General features: G+C 39.6%; 2 protein-coding genes across 3 annotated transcripts in view; both read right to left on the reverse strand.

Moving 5' to 3' along the window:
* Positions 1 to 634: 634 nt before the first annotated feature.
* znf207b (zinc finger protein 207, b) lies at positions 635 to 7,637 on the reverse strand. Of its 2 annotated transcripts, XM_042485456.1 has the most exons (11): positions 7,483 to 7,637; positions 6,744 to 6,870; positions 6,450 to 6,588; positions 5,673 to 5,858; positions 4,666 to 4,741; positions 4,405 to 4,466; positions 3,944 to 4,083; positions 3,482 to 3,580; positions 2,407 to 2,658; positions 1,861 to 2,017; positions 635 to 880 (listed from the first exon to the last, which is right to left on the reverse strand). In XM_042485456.1, exons 1-11 carry the CDS (start codon positions 7,521 to 7,523, stop codon positions 729 to 731), a joined length of 1,431 nt encoding a protein of 476 aa, XP_042341390.1. In that variant the 5' UTR covers positions 7,524 to 7,637; the 3' UTR covers positions 635 to 728. The 2 variants fall into 2 exon arrangements, with proteins under 2 accessions (XP_042341390.1, XP_042341391.1); XM_042485457.1 differs by lacking the exon at positions 3,482 to 3,580 and having other exon boundaries at positions 7,483 to 7,632.
* A 3,525-nt stretch (positions 7,638 to 11,162) lies between these two features.
* rhbdl3 (rhomboid, veinlet-like 3 (Drosophila)) overlaps positions 11,163 to 22,816 on the reverse strand; it is a 77,932-nt gene continuing 66,278 nt past the window's right edge. Inside the window, 3 exon segments of the mRNA XM_042484980.1 lie at positions 11,163 to 12,868; positions 14,562 to 14,622; positions 17,124 to 17,224. Coding sequence (XP_042340914.1) covers positions 12,597 to 12,868; positions 14,562 to 14,622; positions 17,124 to 17,224 — 434 coding nt within the window. The 3' untranslated portion in view covers positions 11,163 to 12,596.

Consider the following 22,816-nt stretch of genomic DNA (forward strand, 5'->3'; position numbering starts at 1 on the left):
TAAAACAGAGCCATAAGATGTCTAGAAATGCACCAGTACAAACCTTCATCACTCACCTCCATGCACGCCAGGACAAACCAGCATTGGATTTCAAGATGAATTTTATTACAACAGATTCATAAAACATTACAAAGGATGCATACAGGTACCCTTTTGACCAGGAAAGATTAAAAACAAACCTGAAATAAGGATAAAGCTAGAGACTGACGAGTCGTGAGTTTGTAACACTACTTAGCTGGAATCATCATCACTGAGACCCTCACCAACCAAGGTTGGGGACGCAAGTCCAACAGCACCTAAGCGTGCTGTGAGGGCCTCAATCAATATACACCAAAGATAGGAAATAAAAATAAACAAAGTAAATGTTTACAAGAGAAACTTGCCTTTTTAAGGGGTTGGTACGTTCATGAAACTCCAGCAGCTTCAAAAGAAATATGAACCATTTAAACACACTTCACCTCTATAAACCTGAGTGAAACCTATGGGGGAAAAAATATATCCTCACATGTAATCAAATGACAACAAATAGCATTCAGGAACTTGTGTGGTGTTTGGCTGTTTTTCCAATAAAGATGTTACATTAAATGTCCATGTGTTCTAACATATAATAATGTTTGTCTTCACCACCACTGGTCTTACTGCTCTTTGCTTGCAGCTAGGTTTGAAAAAGCACAAGGATGAGAGAAAGGTGTTAACCTCAAACCTAATGTGGTGGCTGCTTTGCTGCTTCAGTAGCGTCCAGCCGGAGACATGACGGGCGGCCTCATGCCCATGGGAGGGCCTCCCTGGTACGGGGGCACCATAGGAGGACCCTGCCCATATGGAGGCATCCCTCCAGGCATGTAGCTTGGCATGCCCTGAGGAGGAGCACCATACTGACCTGAAGAGAGAACACAGAGAGCGAAACACACAAGTTAAAGCTTAAACTCCAAAACTGCAATTCATTGTATACTAGTAAGTACTTTGATAGGACTTAATGTACTGCTGATAAATTCTAGGAGGAACTGTGATGGTTTAATCTTCTGAGACCCCCACCTAAGTATGAAAAACTAATAATTGTCTTTGAACAGTAATTTGTTTTTGGAAAAACAAATCCTCATATAATGACACTGGGCTTATATTTCCATTGTCACAGGTAATAAAGTATAAAAAAAGTTACTTTGAGGCCAGAACATTTTTTGTGCAAAAACAAAAATGCAAACAACACAACCCTTGTTCCATGCTTTGTAACTCTATGGGTAAAGGTTCATTGTTTAAGTCCAAAACTTAACAAAGCACTTCAATGCCGAAATATGTTGCTATTGCTAAAATTGGCCAAATATGTATGCCATATCACAGTACAAACATTATTGGGCATGAACAAACAAGTTTCAACTGTAACATTTGATCAGGTTTTTGTATCCTGGCCCCTTTTGTGTGGAGACCGGCTGGAGACTGACTCGGCAGAGATGGCTGTCGCCTTGTTTATAGTAAAAGTATTGTGCTTTGGCTTTCTCTAGATTGTAAAAAATATGTCCACGAACAAGGACAATGGGTCTAAGTTAAGCAGAATGAAGGATAAGGTGCAGCCATCCCTAAATGTACTGTCCTCATGTGAGGCTGCAGGGTCAACGGAGGCTAAAAACATTTGGGAGGTACTGATCTATGAATTATTGGGGGGAAAAAGCTGAAAGTTTAGTGCAATTAAATTTTCAATTTATTGAAAATATAATTAAGACAGCAATGAAGTGACATAAATATAATTTAAATAATAAAAAAAAAAAACATTGTAAATAGTGGATAATTTACAATTACTGCCCTAAAAGAACATCTCATGGGTACTGAGCACACACACTGACTTCCTAACAAACATTTTCTTACCATGCATGGGATGCCTCATGCCCGGCTGCTGTGGTGGCATGCCTTGCTGTGGGGGCATTATGCCCCCCACGGCCGCCACTGGGGGAGCAGCCGCATGGGCCTGACCCGGCCTGGGTGTAAGACGCTGGTAACGAGGCAACTGGGCCTTCATCTCTTCCTGTTAGCAGGGATAACACACAAAGCAAACGTTCAGACTTAAGAAACACTGTTATGCCCCTTACAGAACACAAAGATAAACACTCACAAAAATGATGAGGAATTGGGTACCAATGTTGGCGTGCCCTGATTTCACACTGAGGATATTCAAGTTCAGAATTATCCTTCTACATAACCACAAAAGACAAACTACTAAGTGAGGAGACACACTCTAAAAGCTTGGCGGATGTCCCATGATTGTCTAACTTCCTGATGATTACGATATTGATATTAGGAACCTCACTGATGGCCAAATATTGCACAGAACCAATTCTCACAAAAATGTACTATTATATATATCAGTCATTACTTACTGTGAAAAGGGCAAAATAGAAAGCTCAAGCAACTTACCAGTGAGATATCCTCATCAGGATGGATCAACTTACTAGTTGCACTCGTGGTGGTGAGGATGGCAGGCTTGTTGGTCACTGTGGCCGGGGGTTTGGCCACAGTGCTGCTAGAGGGGTTAGAAGAAGAGGAAGTGGAAGAGGAAGAAGAGATAGAGGGCTGGGTGTAGGCAGGGAATGTCGCTTTGGGAGGGTCGGAGGAGGCGGCTGTACTGTGGGAGTTTGAAGCGACAGCTCCTGAAGTGCTCTGCTGGGCCTGTACAAAGACACAATACAGGTAACTGACTGGTAACCCAAACTGCTGCTTTCTTTGAATTCAAAAAAGGGAAAAAATACTTTAAGGGCACAAAATTCCTCAGTGCACTGTTCCTCTGTGACAATTATGTAACAAATTACTTGAGATATCGTTCAATCCGTACAATACAATCCACCAATATTCAATTTAAGAAGATAATTTTTTATAGTTGGGTTTTGGTGATTCTAAATTTAACTTATGTGAATTATGTCAATAACGTGAATTCTTAATAAATCAGTTACTTTTTTTTTTAGGAACAAAACAATTGCCCTTTTCATATACAGCATTTACTTTCAATGTAACTGCAAATTTTCCATGAAATGAATTAAACCCTTTGTATCTGGAATAGTAAACAAATCCTGAGACATAGCATAATTAATCTACTCACATTTAGAATTCAGATTGTAAGGAATAAAGACAGTGTGTTATGCACTGCTGCAGTGTACAATGTATGATGAGTAGTAGCAGAATTCATGCTTCAGAGGTTAGGAGGGGTGAATAACTCAAAATAAGATCCATGTAAATCTATTATTACATCTTATTCTGCGTTAATAAAAGCACATGCACAGGAACAAAGCTCACAGACAAACAAAAAATATGTCAGTTGTTGTCAGGGATAATTATCCTCCGACATCAACACTATAGTCGACGTGCTCACTTTGATGCACAAGGCAAATACTGTTAGTAATCAGCCTTGTTTACAACTTCAAAATTTACAGGCAGAGTTAATAAGTAAGCAACATGCAGCCGCCGCAGCCCAAGCCAAAGTCCTGTCTGAGCCTACTTGTGGAGTGTTAGGAAAGGGAGGCTGGGAGGAGACAGACTGAAGGTCTGCGGGTGGTGAGGAAACGGCTGCTGTGCTGCTGTGAACACCAGCGCCCATCTGCAGCATGGTGGAAAGGAGATCACAGTATTGGCAGGTAACATGTCCACATACTCTATACAAATTCAATGATGACAACAACATATACTGCATAACAGTGACACTGATTTAAAAAATGAAATGGGGTGAGAGGAAGACAGAAAAGAGGAATAGACGACTACAGAAAATTAGGAAATAGGACATGTGAAATCCGAAGTGTTGGGAAATGAAATATCATCCCTGAGTGATGTGTTCACAGAAGACAAAAAATATGGAGGGTTTAAAAAAACAACAACAACTATCTAGCTTGAACAAGGAAACCTCTAAACTCTGAAAAATCTGTGTGAGTGTGTTTTGTTGTTGGGGCGGTTGCATGGGGCCCACCTGTGCTGCACTGGGAAAGAGAGGTTTGGTGACGGCGGGCTGAGCCACTGGTACTGCCGGTCGACTGGGTATCGCTCCTGCTGCGGGGGCTGGGGCCATATGGGGCATCCCTGGCCTTGGAGCCATGTGGGGTGGCATTCCTAAACAATTACCAAAACAAGGTCAATTAACTCTTCTTGCACCATTACACTGAAAACATAAAAAAAGCAAAATAAGCAAATACAGTGCACAGATGGAGTGAGAAAGTCAAAGACTAATGTCTGTTTCTCAAGAGTGGTGTAAGCTTTCAAATTAGACACATATTTGGACATCATAATTTTCAAAAAAAAAAACAACACACATTTCGTAGCAAATACTGGAAAAATATCAACATATCTCTGACAATTAATAACTCAGTCATTTTCTCCGTAGAAATATTAATTGCCTCTTGAAAATTAACTCAAAATACAACCACAACTTACCGTGGGGTATACCGGGCATCCCTGGCATCATGGGAGGCATCATTCCACCCATTGGCATCATACTGCAAAAGGCAATAAGACCAATAAGGTAATGATGTATGGTGTTACTCTAACTGCAGTAAAATGAGATTTAATTTAGACAGACCTTAAAATAAAATATGCTGTTGTATAGGCACATAAACAATTCATAAAGAAGCAAACAGAAAATAGCCCTAAATCTGAAACAGTAGTATTAAAAACACTGTCATTGAGACCTCTTACCCTGGAGGCATTCCATGCATGGCAGGGGGCATGCCGTGCATCATGGGAGGAACGCCTGGCATCATGGGAGGCATTCCTGTAAGAGAAGTAAGAGGAAATGTTCTGTTTACTAACAACTCAACACTGAATCACTCCAGACAGGCAGCACCGCATCAAGGCAACTGAACGCAGATTTTGCAATAATCCAACAACCTCTCCTTAAGTTTGCATGCTGTATCTGTAGTTTCTTTAACTCAGTTTTGCTACATCTTACAGACTGCAGGTTCAAACCTGCTGACACCATGGATGCCTCACAACAACAGACTTTATATTTAAGTGTAAGGACAAAAACAGCCAAATTATAAAAAGATCACAAAATGCAGAGGACAACATAAGTCATGTAGAGGTTAGTGGGAGAGGCTTACATATGACACTGTAAAATAAATATTAATTCAAGCTCAAAAACCAAAGAAAGACTAACAAGATGTGTCCAACAACTCGATCACCTAATTAGCAGACATAGAGCTAGATCAAGGTTCTGCAAGTCACATTCAAGACTTCAACTTTGAGCTTGAAATTTGAAATGTGTCACAAGGAACCAGAAACGAATGCTTGTGTTCAAAACTTTTTACCGACATATTTGTTGGTAAAGTACAAACTGTTTTTTCACAACAATTAATATCCCAAAACTGCTATCACAAAAAGGTATCAATACAAACCTCAACCCACGGTAACTCATCCATCTGTATCGTCTAACTCTTCATCGTGCTTCTATGCAGATATGGTCAGGACACCTATTGATGTCCCGTAATAAAGGTAAAATGTTTAAGTTCTTCAGGACAAACTGTTAGATCCAGCAAAGACTCATCACCTTTGAGCTTGAAAGGAGTATCGACTCATTAAGGTCACACAATCTGCCTGAAGTCACGAGTCACCTGAGTGTAACTCAGTTTGTTTGATTTAATTAATTTTGTTAGGTTAAGGCACTGCTGATTCCTAACTTCTGCTTTCTATTATGAGGTCCTTGCCTTGATATCCTCCAGGGTGCATCCCAGGTGTCCCAGCCACGGGAGGAATCCCAAGCTGGGCCATTGGAGCAGCATACCCAGCTTGGGGTTGGACAGCAGGAACCTGATGAGTTGATGGTCCTGCTTCATCATCATCGTCATCGTCCTCATCAGAGTCATCCTGATTTGATTTTTTCTTTTGACTTTCTGAAAACATAAAAAAGACAATGCTCATTCTTAACGGTGAAGCTTAAAAAAAATGTAAATTAACTTAAGCTTCTACAACAGGGGTCGACCTATGCTGTTTTTTTTTGTGCAATTTTAAACAAAAAACGAATAAATAAAAATATCTCAACAGTTTTACAAATTTAAAGATCCTCCCATGCTGACACTTTCTTTGCATGTATTATAGGTTGCCTTCCTTGGTGTTGGTTGAGTTTAATATACATACTTTTTCATTAATTAATTTTACCAGCGATGCGTAAAAAAAAAATACTGATACAGATAATAAGCAAAATACTAAATACTGGCTTGGATAATCTTTCAACCCCTATGCTAGCAATCCAGCAATCCAGAAACAAAGTCATTGTAGAACATACAATTTACCAAAATGGTATACCACAGGATTTATGTGCCAGTACCCCTCATGGCTCTGAAAATACTATCCATTATCAGGAATCTCCCTTAACCTTATATCATGCCAAACAAAGCAACATAATAGAATCAAAGAAAACCTGTAGTTTGGTCAACTAGGCTTTTCCTCAAAATGGAAATAAAATTACATCAAAGTATACACACCTTGTGATTTCTGCTCTAACGTTCGTCTTCTTTCTTGCATATCTTTTTCTGGAATCCCCTCCATGCCGTAGATCTCCAGCTCGATGTCTGTTCTTCCAGGAATTGCATTCGGTACACTGTCAATTGTCTCTTTGTGAACCTGAAATTTGTGAAACGTAAATCAGTGTCTCCTGTAATAACAGATAAAAGTAACTCACTATCCCAACGTATGACCACACTTAACTGGATCTATCGAAATAAAGACACAAACTCTGAAAACGAACTAGGATAAATGACGAAGATAAAGGCACCCACCTGCATGCAATGGATAGCCAAGCCCGGGCCTGTGTACAACTTCTTGTGGCAAATATGGCATTTAAAATGCTTTGCCTTCTGATGCTGAATGAGGATCTTTTCATCATCGAAGTCTCGATTACAGTACCTTCAGTAAGGAGTTAAGGATTGTCTCTACACAGCAAACATGAGCCAAACATCAATAATACGCCAAGCAGCATCCGGATATATGAACCCAGAGAATAACACAACAGCCTTGAACTTAAATTCTAAGTAAAAATCCGCCCCGGGTGCGTTGGAGCGTAGCTTGAACCTTAATCCCGATTTTTGATGAAATACCGGGTGGAACAAGCTGCTATGTTACAACTCAAATAAAAAGTTTTTCACACTCATCAGCCTTGAAGCCTGAATCATAACGTTGAAAGGTACCGTGAATCTTCGGTGCATCGCTAACAGGCTAGCTAGCCAACACCGGAACGGAGGTAGCTAGCATCACTTTCCTCTCGACGCAACTGTTTTTCACTTCTGCGACATATACTCGACGCCAAATACTTTTCACATATCGACTTGATTGAAAAGACAATCTTCGAGGCGTCGAGGATTGATTTGGTCCAATGGCCAAAAATTCAAGCTAACGTTAGCTTAGTAGCCGTTAAACCCTCCGGGAGGCTATCGCTAGCTGAGGCCTTCCTTTTGTCAAGCTAACGCTTAGCCTTTGACATGTCTAAACTGGCATTTTGTCGTTCAGTCAAAAGGATACCAGCACCACGGCTTCATCTGCTTCTTCTTTTTTCGTCCCATTTTTAAGAATACTGAAAAAAATGTCTCACAACGTTAAATACTAGTCTTATTATCTGTTTGACATCGGCATGCTGTAGTCCCGTAACAACGCCGAAAATGGCGCTTTGCTGGAGGAAGTTGTAGTGAGACCGCAGTCTCGCGATCACAGACAAATGACGTCATGTCATTGACACGATTTACACGCCCCAAGTTTTGGAGGCGGGTTAACGTAATATTCTAATATCTATAATGCCACAGAATTGTCGTAAAACATACTACCAGCCAAAGTTGAATTTCAGTGAGTTTTTATGGTGATAAAAACGATTTAAAGGTTTTTTTTCTCAGGCTTTAAGTTGTATTTTTGTGTGGGAAGCTGCATCGCTTTACGTCCGAATTCAGTGTGTAGCAAACACTGGCAAACACTTCATAACACATGACTTCAAAGTTTCTACTTCAGGTGTATAGGTGCAACAAAACCAGAGAAAAATAAAGATAAGCACAGCATATCATGCATATCATATCATATCTGTAGGCTATAACTTTACTAAACTTACTAGCATTTTACAGTCTTTGCACTTATTTTATGTATCTTTTGTATCCTTTTTGTTCTTCTTGTGTAAACCGTAGCACCAAAGGTACACAATTTTGTTCCACCGTATACCAAATGTTGTACATGAAGAATGGCATGCACACGATTGGAACTTGTTATGTCCTAAGTCTCCTCTTGATGGAGACAGTGTTGCAGAAATAGAAACTGGGTCCCCCTGCTGAAACAAGGACCTAGACACCCCTATCCATAGTCTTTTTTTCTTTCTTTCTTTTTTTTTTTTTTTAATATTTTCAATTTGGGGCTATTTCTATGGTTTCTTCCATTGCAATTAAGGGACATCCTAATGCAAGTGCAGTCATTGTAGACAATAGATGCTGCAAGATTTTTGATAATTTGGGCATGGACCCCTTGTTGCAGTGTGCCAGTGGTCCCATGCACAGACTGGATTTCATACAGAAATTGTCTCCTAGGTGTGAAAGACATTGACTGGCCTGCACAGATCCCCGACCTCAACGCCTTCCAAAGCCTTTGAGGTATACAGTAAAACTGACTTCACTAATGTTGCTGAATGGCAGCATGTCATATGAATGTATGTCTGCATACTTTGCTTGATTGTCCACATACTTTTGGCAATGAAGTGTCATCAATTCTTGTGCCCTGTAAATACCGGAGATCACTAAATCAGGCAAAGCACCACCTGATGTGCACCTATAAACATCCCTTTCATGTCTAAAACATAGTTTAAGCAGAAAGAATTGTATTACTGAGTTTACTGATTTCAAACGGGCACAAACATAGACATACATGCGTTTACACTGCATAAATAACAATCACACATACAGACATAATAGGATAACAGAATGTATAAGTACATCAAAGATGCCACTGTCACACCATCATCACCATTATCTAGTAAGAAAAATTGGTAATAGTTAGGCCTATGTGTAAACTGTCAGTTTCAGTCCTGCTTGTAGCACGTAACCTAAAAAGACGTGAAATGCAAATTAAAATGTGGCCAAATTGTAACAAGTGCAGCTCTCAGCAGGCAGCATAAATTCAGAGACAAATGCATCCACACAGATTTCCCTTCCCCGCAGCTTCACTTGTCTTCTCTCGCTCACCAAGGTGAATGATTACCTCTGAAATTGGAGATTTATGAAGGGGAAACACAACTGAGGCGGCTTTCCTTGGCCGCCTAATGAATTTTTCATTGTACGTCTTCAAAACTGCTTCTCTCCATATGGTTGTACCGGCTAGACAGAGAAGACGTTCAGTGACAGCTTAAGGAGTCCCTTCTCTGAATGAATTATGGCTGATTCTTGTATGCTCGCGCATTTCATTGATCACTTTGACGTCTGCTTTTTTTTCCCCCAAAAGGCTCTTACCTCAGCTCTCCAATTCTGGGGCCCAGAGCTCTCTCTAAACACTGGGATTGAAAAGCTAATCTGGTTTCAAGGCTGCAGACCTTCTTGGTTTGAGCCCTTTTCTTTGCACAGTGGGGGATAATTCCTGTCCAAAGAATACAGAATTAAAATGGTATGCGTCCTTGCAAGCATGTGAGTGTGTTTACACTGATATTAATGAAGGCAAAATCCAAAGAAATCATACTGTTTCTGTATAAAACTGTTTAATGTACTCCAGTATGTACAAATCAAATCTACAAAATATGCACAATGTTAAAATATTATCAGCAATTTCCCCCTCACTCACTTTTATGTCATAGCCCTTATTATATACAACCCTAGACCATTAATTCTTAAATAGGATACATACAAGTAATAACTAACGTATCACAATGCAGACCGACCAAACAATTTACACAACATACCAATATCACCAAGTAAAAAAAAAATCAACAGCAAATGCATGTTAAAATATTAATCTGTATATAATTACATTATAATAATGTTTGTGCGAAGCAGTTACCAGCGTAACATGAGGTTAAAGTACAGTACAGTTTGAGACTCACAGCTTCGGGCTGGGGTCGTTTTCTATCCCGGTGCAATCAATTAACAATTTACGTTGTGACAGGAACTAATGAGGGAGCATTGATTTACTTCTTTTGCCCCACTGCTTCTTAATATGAGAGTGAAACAACCCCAGCCCGGATGTAGTCGAGGTCAGACATGTGTGCTCTTCCACGTTTGGTAATGAGAAATAGACTTATTCAGAATGGCCCAGCTGCCCACTGGTAAATGTTTTCATTAGTCTAATCTCACTTTGCTTTAATTCACCAATTAAAAAAAAAAAAATCAATAAATAAACTGACACTTCTTTGCAATTTTGAAACAATCACAAAATCCAGAGGTGGGACTAAGTCATTGTTTTGCAAGTCACAAGTGAGTCTAAAGTCTTTCCACTCAAGTCAAGTTCCAAGTCAAGACTGACAAGTCCAAATCAAGTCCCAAGTCCCAAAACAAGAGTACTGACATATTAAATTTACATTTAATTGTCAAAACTAGTTTCTTAAAACAAGTGGAACTAAACATAGTCATAAAAAAAGATGTGCTGACGTTGCATTTTCATGGTGCTATTAAGCAGTACCAAAACAGTATGAATTTTGTAGGTTTCTGTCCTGTCATGTACTTAACTTGTCTCATACTGAAACTAGAATTACCAATTTGCAGTTGTGTCACTCTGCAAACCACTCCAGCTACACTTACAGTTTTCATCCATGTCTTACCCCCTGCAGTACAGAAGATCTATACAATCAGTGGGGTTTCAACATTAGTTGTCACCAATTCAGAATCTGAAAAATCTGTTCCTGATTTATAACTTCAAATAATGGCCAGAAAAGCGTTTTTGTAGAGCATTATGATCTCACAGTGAAGATGACCTTTGGCCCTTTGGACATAAGATGTCATCGCTTCATATTTTATCCTATTAGACATTTGTGTAGATTTTGTCATAGTCCTGAGTTAAAGCCAAAATGACATTTAACCACCTAATTCTAATTAGTCCATTCTTATGTCAAATTGAACATTTGTGCCAAATTTGAAGTCTCTCAAGTTGTTTTTGACAAAACACGTAACAAGAATGAGACTGATGCAAGGTCACCTTTACCTTTGACCACCAAAATCTAATAAGTTCGAGTGGACATTTGTGCTTCAACTATCACCAGCACCGAGCCATAAAAATGTCCCAGATTGGCTTGGGGAAGGATATTAAGTATTTTCAAGTCAAAAGGCTCAAGTCCGAGTGAAGTCACTGGTGTTAAGTTTAAATGGGGTTGCAAGTCTTTTTTGATTTTGTCAATTGAGCCAAATTTGTGACTCAAGTCCAAGTTGTGTGATTCAGTCCACCCCTGAAAAATCACTCACTGCACATGCCCAGAGGGGACAATAAAATAACAAGTCACCTGCATTTCTGGGTTGACCCAAAGGTGTCAGTGAGAAATTCTTTTGAGTTCTTGAACATTTTCTGTTACTTACCAACCGCTTACAGACAAAATTAGATTCATTTTTGCTTGCACAAAAGCAGTTCTTGTCAGGGGATGTGCTCTTTCCCTTCAGTGCTTGTAGCAATGTTTTGGCATCATTTCTGAAAGTTTAAAAGTCTGAATGGCACTTCTGCGTCTTCTTTTTTTTTTATCTGTACGCACAATGGTGCAATTGTCACACTACTCGCACGCAAAGAAAAGTCAAAAGACAGAAGTTTGAGGTTCAAATAGTGCTGAACACAAATTAATCCTTCTCTGGGGAAGTGCCAAATGCTAAAGGCAACACTGAATATTCACCCACACTTTCCTTCAAAGGTAAATTCCTAATGACTTCTGAGGGTTGCTGCAGCCTATACACACTCCATGCTCCCTACAAAGTAGAGAGGTTTAGCTATCCTGCTGTCGGTTTAATCTAAACCCCTCATGCTTATGAGCTGCTCGTAATGATGACAAAACACCAACTAAAGCCTAAATTCTCATATAACCTTAGTCTTCATTTACTGATGATAAGGGCGCAGGGCAGATTACAGGATTTTCAGGAACTCCTCTTGCTGAAAATGGTTTTATACTGCAGGGTTTCACTGCCATCACCCCAAACAAGAGGCAGCTGTGCAGACATACTTTCATCAGGCTGACGTCTCCATGAGAAGGCACCATTGGACTGAGGAGGAAGAGGCAGAGAAGGTTAAGCCATGTGGACAGGACTGCTCCTGCTGCGTTAGATCCGAGGCTTCTCATTTGTCAACACAGTGTCGTCAACAAACTGTCTGATACTCTTGAGACACACGTCCAGGAGAGATGTAGACAAAGAGCAGATGAAGGTTAGGTTGTATGGTAAGCGGTAATTGCGAGGCTTAACCTGCGAAGGGAGCAGGTGGGCTGAAAAGGGTATGACAAGACCGCCAGCAAGTGTTGCTGCATGTCAGGTGCATCCCTGTTTCAGAGCACTTGGATGTAGGATGAGGGCGGCTGCCAGACTCTCTGATCACCGCACGAAGAGGCTCAGAAAATGAGGACTGAGGTGACTCATCTAGCCAGGTTGTCAGGCATCTACCAGTGGAGGAATAAAGGGGCTACAGTGTCTAGTCTGCCTCTAATAAGCAAGTCAGGGTGGTGGAGGCAGTCGCACATCAAGCAAGCTGTAGGCAAAGATGTTCCAGAAGACGGCGCAGAGCACAAACAAGGTGTAGACACAGAAAAAGATCCAAAACAGGGACTGCTCCTGGAGTCGCTGCTCGTAATTCTGCAGGACTACCACGCCCAGCGTCAGGCCAACTACCACTCCTCCCAGGTGAGCTACAAAGCTGGGATTGGGGCACGGAGGAAAGGCCGGAGGATAGAAGCGCAGCCATACCGCCCGACCAAACTCTACACTCACTGTGAGAGGGAGAAAAAGGAAACACAATATTAGCAAGGCAGCTCTTGACAACAGCTGCACTTATCAAAATGTAATAAAACAATCTCTTTTATGAGGTAGAAGAAATAGAGTTGCTTTTGTTTTGTGACCAACAACTATGCTGGGCCATGAGCCCAGAACAAAAATTTTACAGGATAGGTAGTAAAAACTTTCCTCTCCCTTTCTGTTTTCTACACTGAGCTGCACAGTGGAGGGATAGTGTAGAAGCAAAGTGAGGGCCTCTGGCACAACTCCACCCACTTCCAAGGTGCATGCAGAAGGGAAAGAAATCATAAGAGGTGTATACTGTATAGCTGCATCTAATTATTATTTTCATTGTCACTTAATCTGATGATCATTTTCTTTAGTGATGTCCTAAGATATCTTGTTTTGTCCACAACCCAAAGATACTCTGTTTACTGACATAGAACAAAGATCTACACAATCAGCACAGTTTCAAGGTGGGAATCAAAGATGTCACCAATTCAGTATCTGACCAAATGTCTCCCTTTCTGTTCCAAAGCTATAACATTGAGTAATGGCCAGAAAAGTGTTTCTGCAGGATCTTAGGATGAAAAAAACATGTTTTGTAAGGTCACGGTGACCTTTGACAACCAAACTCTTTAGTTCTACCTTAACCCCAAGGGGAAATTTGTGCCAAATTTGAAGAAATTCACCAAAGGCGTTCTTGAGATATTGCGTTTGTGAGAATGAGACAAAAGTAAGATCAGAGTGGCTTTTGACCACCAAAGTTTTATCAGTTCTTTATTGAGTTCAAGTGGACATTGTGCCAAATTTGAGGAAATTCCCTCAAGGTGTTCTTGAGATATTGCATTCATGACAATAAGATGGAGAGACAACCCACTAATTAAATGACTCTGGTCAACTAGTTGGCAATTAATTCAATAGTTGAATACTAATCGAACAATTGCAGCTCTACACTTGTAATATATCAAACAACTTGCAAGCCCAACATGTTTTGGCTTGTGTGATGACCCTGCTGAAGGCCAAAAGCCAAAATGTGCTGGTCTTGCAATAAAGCAACAGAAAGAGGGAATTTTGTACAAAAAGAAACTTCATACTAACTTCAGATAAACTTTGGAATTCCTTTGATTTATTTCTGCCCGGTCTCACTCATTGTTGTGGGCGTGTCAAAAGGTCAGTAGCTAGCAAGTAGCTCACTCACTGTCTAACATTGTGTAAGTAAGCAACCCACATCTTCTTCCAATGATTTGTTTGAATTTGTGCCAAGCAGCACTTCATTTTTGTTTGTATCTGTAATCTTGGAGGAAAGGGACATATAGAAAAGTCATCCTGGAAACTACAATAATGATTTTCTCCTTCACAGACATGTATCCACAGCAGGTTAAGATCTGTAATCCTGCACCGCCTTACAAGGTGATTTGCTTGTGTCACACAGAAAATGAATAGGGGCGAGCTTTTCATCACCATGCTCAGTGGGTCTCCACACTTAGAAATTCTCCATATGGCAGAAAGTTTAAGATTATTGCTTTTTGAGCAAAATCACATTTCTTCAATAAGGAACTTTTGCTGTGAGATTAAATTCCGGTGATGGAAAAGCACCGCAAGCAGATTAAAAGTACAAGTCCTGTGTTAAAAAGTAATTCTTAAACTGAGGGGAAAGGGAAGCGTTGCATCTTTATTCAGACTTACTGCAAACTAGAGCCATGGCCATCCGGAATAACTTAAACTGACACTTCATCCCCGACCAATTCTGCAGAAACAGAGAGAGAAAGAGAGAATGGAGTAATTCAGAAGGTCATTTTTTTAAGTTCTGATGATAACAGACAGAACAAAGTGTGCTAGAAGGTCAAGTCTTCCTCAGACACACACACACATACACGCTGACATGAAATGACATGAGATCTTGCCCTCTGTCTCAATTCTCGTCAATTTTGAAAGCCCCAGAGACACTCTGACCCCCAATCTGTTCATGCTGTGTTAGATAATGCGATTTCAGCTGATAGGAGGACGACAAACTCCTCCATCCCGATGCCAAGAGTTTTGTGGAGGATCTGGCAGAGTACATAATGAGTACCCTATTACACATAATAGAGGTTCGCCTGTGCGTCTTTTGCCAAATGTGTCAGTGATGACCTACAGGATGGCGAGTTCAGACCAAGCAGAGCAGATGTCATAGGGGCAAATTCACAAGAATGGATTGCAGCTGCTGTATTAATAGGAACACCCACAAAATGTCACATCCTTTTACATAAAAGGGGAAAATAAAACATTCACTACCATGTTGAATATTTACTGTGTGGCTTTCTGTGCGTCAAATAAACCTTACAAATCTAGACTTGAAGGGTATTTTTTAATCTGGACCCTTCACATGTTTCTGTGTCCAAGTGACTAAAGGCAACACCATTCCTTGAAATTGGTCCAGTAAACACTCAGGGCATGTTTGCACTGTCAATGTACACCCATGAAAAGTGATTTTTTTTTTTTTTTTTTTTTTCTCACAGTGTTATTATAAGTGTCTAACAAGATTATTGAAAGGATAGCAACACAAATAGGCTTTTTTATTAACAAGTGAGATCGTTTTTGTTTTGCCACAAACAGCTCCAAAATAGTTATCGTAAAACCCCTTGAACTCCATTTAAAATAAACTGCAATTTTATCATTGTAAAAGACACTTCATTTAAAATAAAATAAAACTTGGTTCAACTCTCCACTGTTTCAACAACCACCAACTCCAATTTGATTGAAATAAACCCTTAATTCATCGAGTCAGAAAATATGCTGGCCCTATATACACTAAAATTACTGTTAAATGAAGTCTTATAGGTTTGGTGAAAGCCATTTCAGGGCTGTTTATGGTCAATCAAAAAAGATCTACTCTATATCCAGACACTGTTAGATTGCTTAGCCAATGTTTCAAAAGTTGTGAGCATCCAAGGACCTGTAGATCTTCAGGCTGTTTTGTATGTAAATCCCTGCGTGATAACGATATAGCTCTTTGTCAAAACACAGGCTAATGGGCGCTGGGTAACGTTAGCTCTACTATGCTATCTTCAGACTAACATGGAATTCATTAAAACATTCTAGTCTAGTAAATCATAGCCTTGATGGCTTTAGGGTACTGATATATACTAATTTAAATTAATAATATCCATAGTAAATGTAACAGTGCCTCTTAAGAGGATTTAAACTCCCCTCCTTCACAGCATTTAAAGGCTGGGGAAAATGCTGTTTCCTCCCTTGCCGACTTCGCCCTTACCACACCCCCTAATTATGACTAGACACCGACTGCATCTAATTGTGCTAATGATATTACAGCACGAACATGCCCATTAAATTTTGCAGCTGAGCATAATTTGCCCTTATTTTTTTGTGCATGACTGCAATCATCCATGTGGCAAAATATAAATGTTACCTTTGAGCCAAGAACAAAGTTGGCAGAACGATGGCGTAGAGAAAAAGAAACTAAATTTTTAGACCGCGAGATAGAGGCCTTGATTTATGGGTTGCAGATATACTCCTCAAAATTCAAGCAAAGAATTTAAATGTGACAAAGAGAAATCATATTTTTTGATTTAGTATTCCAGTCTGTTAGTGCACTTCACCACCAACTCTCTGAAGACACTAATAATTTCACTGTTCCTGTGTGCGCCTATTAGTATTAGCACTGATCTTTGTGAATTAAACAGTTTTTGCAAAGAGGCTCATTAGCAAAGAAAGGCACCATTTTTGCACCAAATATTACCTTATTTTGATAAGTGCAAATAGCACGAGTACCAAAATGCTTTTTGCTTGGCAGCGCAGTGAGGGGTGTATTTCATCCTTTGCATGTGTTGAAAATTACACGCTTTCTTCATCTCTTATATGTGCAGGTTTGGCAGCAAAAGCTTTGCAACCCTTTTGTGAATTTGCCCCAGAGGCTTCAGTGGGACGTGATATCCTCACATGCACCCGCTCACATACTTTCTGCTCTTTGGGGGAAAAGAAAAACTGATGATGTGATGTTGAGGAATGTATGGCATCTGTAGATAGAGCAGCACCTGCTGGGCCCCCAAAACTAGCTGCTTTGATGATGTGGCAATGCTCTGTAGTGACAGGACAACTGAGCAATGTGAAAATCATCTACACACACACACACACACACACACACACACACACACACACAGACACACACACACACACACACACACACACACACACACACACACACACACACACACAGACACACACAGACACACACACACACAAACTTACCATTACGACATTGGCCAAATGTGCTGAGACCAGAGCGTACACTCCACCAGATGAGCCGACCACTGGAGCTGTCATATCAGTGACAGACACCGCTAGAGATCCTGTAGTGATGATAACAGAAAATGCTTTAGGAAAATAAACAAATTTCTTGTATCATCTGCATCTTGAGAAAGCCATTTTGGGAGGTAAATGGGTAAATATTTTTTGTGAAAATGTCGTATAATGCAATATAATATTAAATAATACATGTCTCCGAGTCTCGTGCTATAATCTTGAGCCTGAGCTTTCACTATTCAAAAGGAAATCTGAATATTTTTTCCCTTGGAGGATTGCACTGGCAGACACCATGACTAACTGACTAATTTAAACTGTTTTTGTACAAGCTGTGACCATTTGTATACTGAAAACATCTATTTTGAATGGCATAAAGGCAGCTTTGCTACTCACTATTTAATGTGGGTGTATTATAAACAGGCCTTTATGAATAGGGGCTTGCTCATACTGTACCAGTACAAACTGTGATTTTATGTAAAACAAATGCATTCATAGAAAATTGGGCTGCTGCAAACAGGGAATTGCTCCCTTTAGCACCTTGGTACCAATTCATTGCATGCACAAAAGATCCAATCAAGCATTCAAAAGTTTAAATGTGAGGACATTCAGAGACAGAGTCAGCAGGAGGAAAATCTGTTCTCGCTGCAATGTGTGTGTGCAAGAGGCAGAAGAAAAGAAAACAGGAGAGAGAGATGTCCTTTTTGACTATTAAATTACGAAAACACAAACTCTCTCACCCGCTCTTTCTTTTCTCTTCTTTCCTTTCTCTGCCAGTGCATCCACTCTTCATTTTTCAGTATATCTTTTCCTCCCTTCTCTCCATGGCACTGACCTGTGTACATTATTGATGCTAAGTATATGAGCCACAACTGCCCACACACACTCTTCCCACCTTCGCTCTCTCACTATCTTCCTCTCGCTCAAATACAAATATACTTTATCACATAACACATAAATGCATGCATATGTATACTGTACATTAGAAATTATGTATACAGAATTCGGTACCACTTTAATTTGTTTTAATCTAAATTTGCTCTTTATAACTGTTTTATAGTGATGTCCAGCTCTTTTAGACATGAGGCTGTGGATGGTAAAGAATAAGTTAGCCGATTACATAAGTCATTTTATGGGCTATGTTGTGTGTTTATATATCATATTAGTTAAAGACTGGATCACATGGGACAAGTGGCTAGGTTCCTCTCTAGTATCAGTTTTGGATGCTCAGGGGCAGCATGTCAATTTCAACCCCTTACATGCATGGTGTCTTTTAAAAAAAATCTTTAATGTTCACAAGAAATGCAGGATTTGTCTCCAAAAAACTACAGTTTTAGTCAACAAAACTACTTGTTAAGTTTAGAAAAAGGATCATAGTTTGGGTTAAATGTTTGTTTTGTAACTCAACTTACTTAAGTGTTAACAAATATTCCACATGTGACATACTGTATGTAACATGTCATGTGACAGATATGTCAGTGATTTTAAGTACATAATGCAGTTACTTTTTTTTATGTTTTACACAGGACATGAACAGTGGTCTCCAGGGTGAAAGTCCTATGTTTTTTTGACCCTCCACCACAACTCCCCCACACACATGGAATTTTTTTGCACTTCTTATGACTTCATTGCTCCAGATGGTTTTACATTGGAGTTTGCTGAAAGCTTGGTACAGCTTATACAGACCCAAGAGGGTGACTTGTGCAACACAATCACACACAGACAGCCACTGGCCCAGCTGCTGTATTTGAGGCCCTGGGAACGAGAATGGCTGTCAACACATGTACGAGTGAATCTTTAAACTGAACAGACTATACTGAAACCTAATTGTCAATGCGCAACATAATAGTCAGTGTCAGTGAACCTTTGAATTGAACTGAACAAAATGATTCTAAAGGTGATTTGTGATTTCCAGCTTTAAATGTAGTAGCTGTAATGGTTTTGTTTATGTAAGCCTTTTCCAGTGGCATAAAAAGTCTTGCTCAACAGGGCAATGACAAACTTCCAAAATGAGCTCATGGTCGAGCGAGGATACATGTGGTGTATAAGAGTGCGTTAAATTATTATAATTTCCTGAGACCTGGATCTTTGTTGAAACATTGCTCATCTCTCATTCTTTGAAGTGGAACGAGGACGTGCAGCATTTGCTCTGTGGTAAATAAATGTAAACAAAATAAACAGACCCAGTGAACAGTAGAGCCAATTTAGATATTTAAGCCAGTGTGACTTCTGGTAAAAGAAAGCAGCTGACTACACTCAACGCTCTAATAGCTGTAAAATCAACTGACAAAGCTTAAGCCACATTTAGCCGACCTAATAACTTTGTACATTAATGCTGTCGTGCGGTTTGGACGATGCTCAGCCCACATTTAGCTCAGTTTCACTGAGATACATTTAGTCTCACTCTCTCACATACACACACAACCACAGAGTATACACTTTACAGTAAGCAAACAGTATATAATTACAGTGGACAGAAAGGTCTCTGGAGTTCATAGATATCAAATCACCATAAAGACGAATGATGGGATAAGCCATGGCATCTCAATCATGCTGCTATTTATAGGTGTGGACATAGACACATACACTAGTTCAAATACACAAGCATGAGGAAATATGTGGCCATACACCAAACAGATGCGCATGCAGTATACTACAAACACATCCACCATCCAAACAAGAGATACAAAAACAGAGAGAGAGTTCCCTTGATGTCTGTGTCCTTACAGTGGCCTCATTCTGTCAGTAGGTTTAGGGAGTTTGGTTTTTATATTACATTTTTACAGTATTTTATTTGTATTTGGACAATTATACACAGCAAACAATAAAAATGCTGCAGATTTATCTGGGAATTGTTTTGTTAAAACACACATCATGTTCACTTCAACAACCACTTACAACAAAAACTAGAATCACTGCCTTGGGATTATATACATCTGCAAACCAGTCAAGTTGCAATTTACATCACCTTTACAATCACCTGAAGCTCAATATCAGCAAAACCTTGAGCTCACCGTGGACTACCAGTGGAACATGGTAGAATACAAAGCAGCAGTTATGAAAGTTGAAAATGATTGAAATATGAATGCTGCTGCAAAGTTAAAAATTCGAAAAAAAAAAAAAATTAAAAAAAGGATGCTTAACACACTTCTTCAGTAGGCAGCCCAGATACAATCAGTACAGTTTTTAGTGAATATTATAATTTTACAGTGAAGTTGACTTTTGACCTTTTGGATTTAAAATGTCACATCATTATTTTATTCTATTGGACTTTGGTGTGAAATCTTGTCACAATAAGTGTATGAATTCTTGAGTTATGGATAAAAACATAATTTGTGAGGTCCCAGCAACCTTTGACCATCAAAATCTAATCCATTTAACCCTAAGTGAGATGTTGTATTCATGAAATCTGAGGGAATTCACTGATGTGGACAAAGAAATGTACTTGGTGTACACAAAAGCACAGAGGTTCATGTACAAAACATCAGCTTATCCTCACTCTATCCTGGGATGTGTTCTGATTAAGGTACTGCTAGGACTTAAGTAATTTAAGGATATACCAACTGTGTTGCAATTTCTCATGATTTGGCATTGTTGGCCAATCAAATAAGCTTATTTGTCCACATCAGGTTAAAAGAACCTTGTAGTGTGCACTGTTGTGAATTTGTGCACTGCTCTAATTTTGATTTTTATCTCCCTGTCATCAAGACAGAGGAAAAACTGCAACAGTAATTTCTTTAGAGTTTAAAATTCCATCAAATGTTGTGTCTTTGTATCTGAAATGCCTTCAAAACTGCACTGAACTCATTCAAAATTCTCATGGATAACCCCAACTGAGTTTCAAATCAGTGCACTGGCTCTGGACGCTGTATTTTCAAAGGAACGTGACAGGAAGTGAAATGAAAGGATTTTTCAAAAGCTGGAGCTGACATTTAACAGTCTCTTCGTTGCCTAATATGTGGCCCTCTCAGGTGTGTAAACCTTAATAGCAGCACAGTTTGATGGTGTAATAACAGCATCTGACTCACCAGGTCATTAAACACTGCAGAGTAATCTAGGCAGCTAGGTGATTACACACACAAACACACAAACACACACCCACACACGCTATACACGATTTCCCCTCTCTCTAACGTCAAAAATTGATTCATGCAAGAATCTTGATCCTTTTACTTCTACAGTTACCAAATGCAAAAAAAGAAAAACCTCTAATTAATTATGAACACATTTTAAAGCAAGCGTCATATTTCTATTATGACCCTAAATAATAAAACTGAGGGGTAATATGCACAAAGATAGCCACTCCCGGGGTTACACCCTTTAAAAGCACTCTACATTACTTCCTTCCTCTTCAAACACACACACAGACAGACACACACACTTAAAACACCTGGCTCAGGACACCACCACCTCTTGTAATTCCTGTGTTTAGGAAGTGCATCTGTGCAGGATGACCTCCATCCCTGTAATTAACTTGCTTTAATAACATTATTTTAGTTTGGTTGCGTGTGCACAGACACACTGAGAGACACAGAGACAAGGACACAGTCTCTGTATAGTCCCTCAGCAGGCCCCAGGAGGCCTATAGTTTTAGAGTCGAAAGTGGCATCTCATTTATCTTGCCTGCTCATCCAAACTGCAGAGAAAGGGGAACACGAGGGGCAATAATAATGCACATCAGCACTCATAATGAAAAAAGTCAACAGTTTGGCTGCATGTTGAGCTGACTGAAGCTACAAAGTCACTGTCAATAGTTGAGTCCAAGTTTGTTTGACTTTGTGTGACTTCCCTTTCTCTTTATTGTTCACTTTCTTGTCTACGTGTCTGTTTTTGTGCTGATCCGCTGTTGATGTACACTTGTTCTTGTCTTAATTGCCTTACATTCTTTGTAAAGCCAGATCCCTGTTTTGTGTCTACATACTTGTCTGCTGTCCATAAATGAATACTTGTGCTTTTACATGCAAGTCCATTGTTTCCATTGTTAAAGTGTCAGAGTTTGTGTTGGCCCCAGAGGGCCATCGACCTCTCTCTGAGTCATTACTTGACCTCTGAACTCTGCCCTGACCCCTGTATGTGCCAGCTGAGCCCCTCTATGTCCACTACTGCTTGTTTTGTTTTGTCACACAGTCTGATAGTGTCATTGTGTAACATTTCAAGTTGTTGTTTGCATTGTATCTGTTTACGTTACCAACCACTTGTCGAAAATACTAAAGGATTAAAAGAATACTAAATGACCATTTGTATGTTATTTAACCACTCATCTGCTCAGTATCTCCAAAATGCATTTGTTGCTAAAACCTTAATATTTAAAACACTTCAGCATAGAAGTAGCATGTATGGGCAAGTGCATGCATTTAAATTCTGCTTGTGCTGGATTGGATAAATAAGACTTGGATTGTGCTGCTCGAGTTGTGTGAGAGCTTGTAAACAGATGTTTTGCTGTTGTTTAATCCTGTCCCCTTTGACTTCAATTCATCAAGAATTTCCTCAGTTTTTGGATTCTTCATTCACCGACGAAGCATGTGCTGAAAGCAAAAATCTTCTTTACAAGTTCAACATAACACAGTATTGGTGATTCATATACAAATGGTCATTCTGTTGTTGATGTATTCCTTTATGTTAAACTGCTGAAATTAAATTAA

The sequence above is a fragment of the Plectropomus leopardus genome, chromosome 4 (genome assembly GCF_008729295.1).
Source record: "Plectropomus leopardus isolate mb chromosome 4, YSFRI_Pleo_2.0, whole genome shotgun sequence".
NCBI classification, from domain to species: Eukaryota; Metazoa; Chordata; class Actinopteri; order Perciformes; family Serranidae; genus Plectropomus; species Plectropomus leopardus.

Excerpts from the sequence above, each read along its gene's own strand:
- znf207b (XM_042485456.1), bottom strand. The coding sequence starts at position 7,523 with ATGGGACGAAAAAAGAAGAAGCAGATGAAGCCGTGGTGCTG. Across the intron at positions 4,467-4,665 it reads ATGCATGGAATGCCTCCAGG|TATGATGCCAATGGGTGGAA; the intron begins GTAAGAGGTCTC and ends TGCCTTTTGCAG. Across the intron at positions 2,659-3,481 it reads CCTTTCCTAACACTCCACAA|GCCCAGCAGAGCACTTCAGG; the intron begins GTAGGCTCAGAC and ends GTCTTTGTACAG.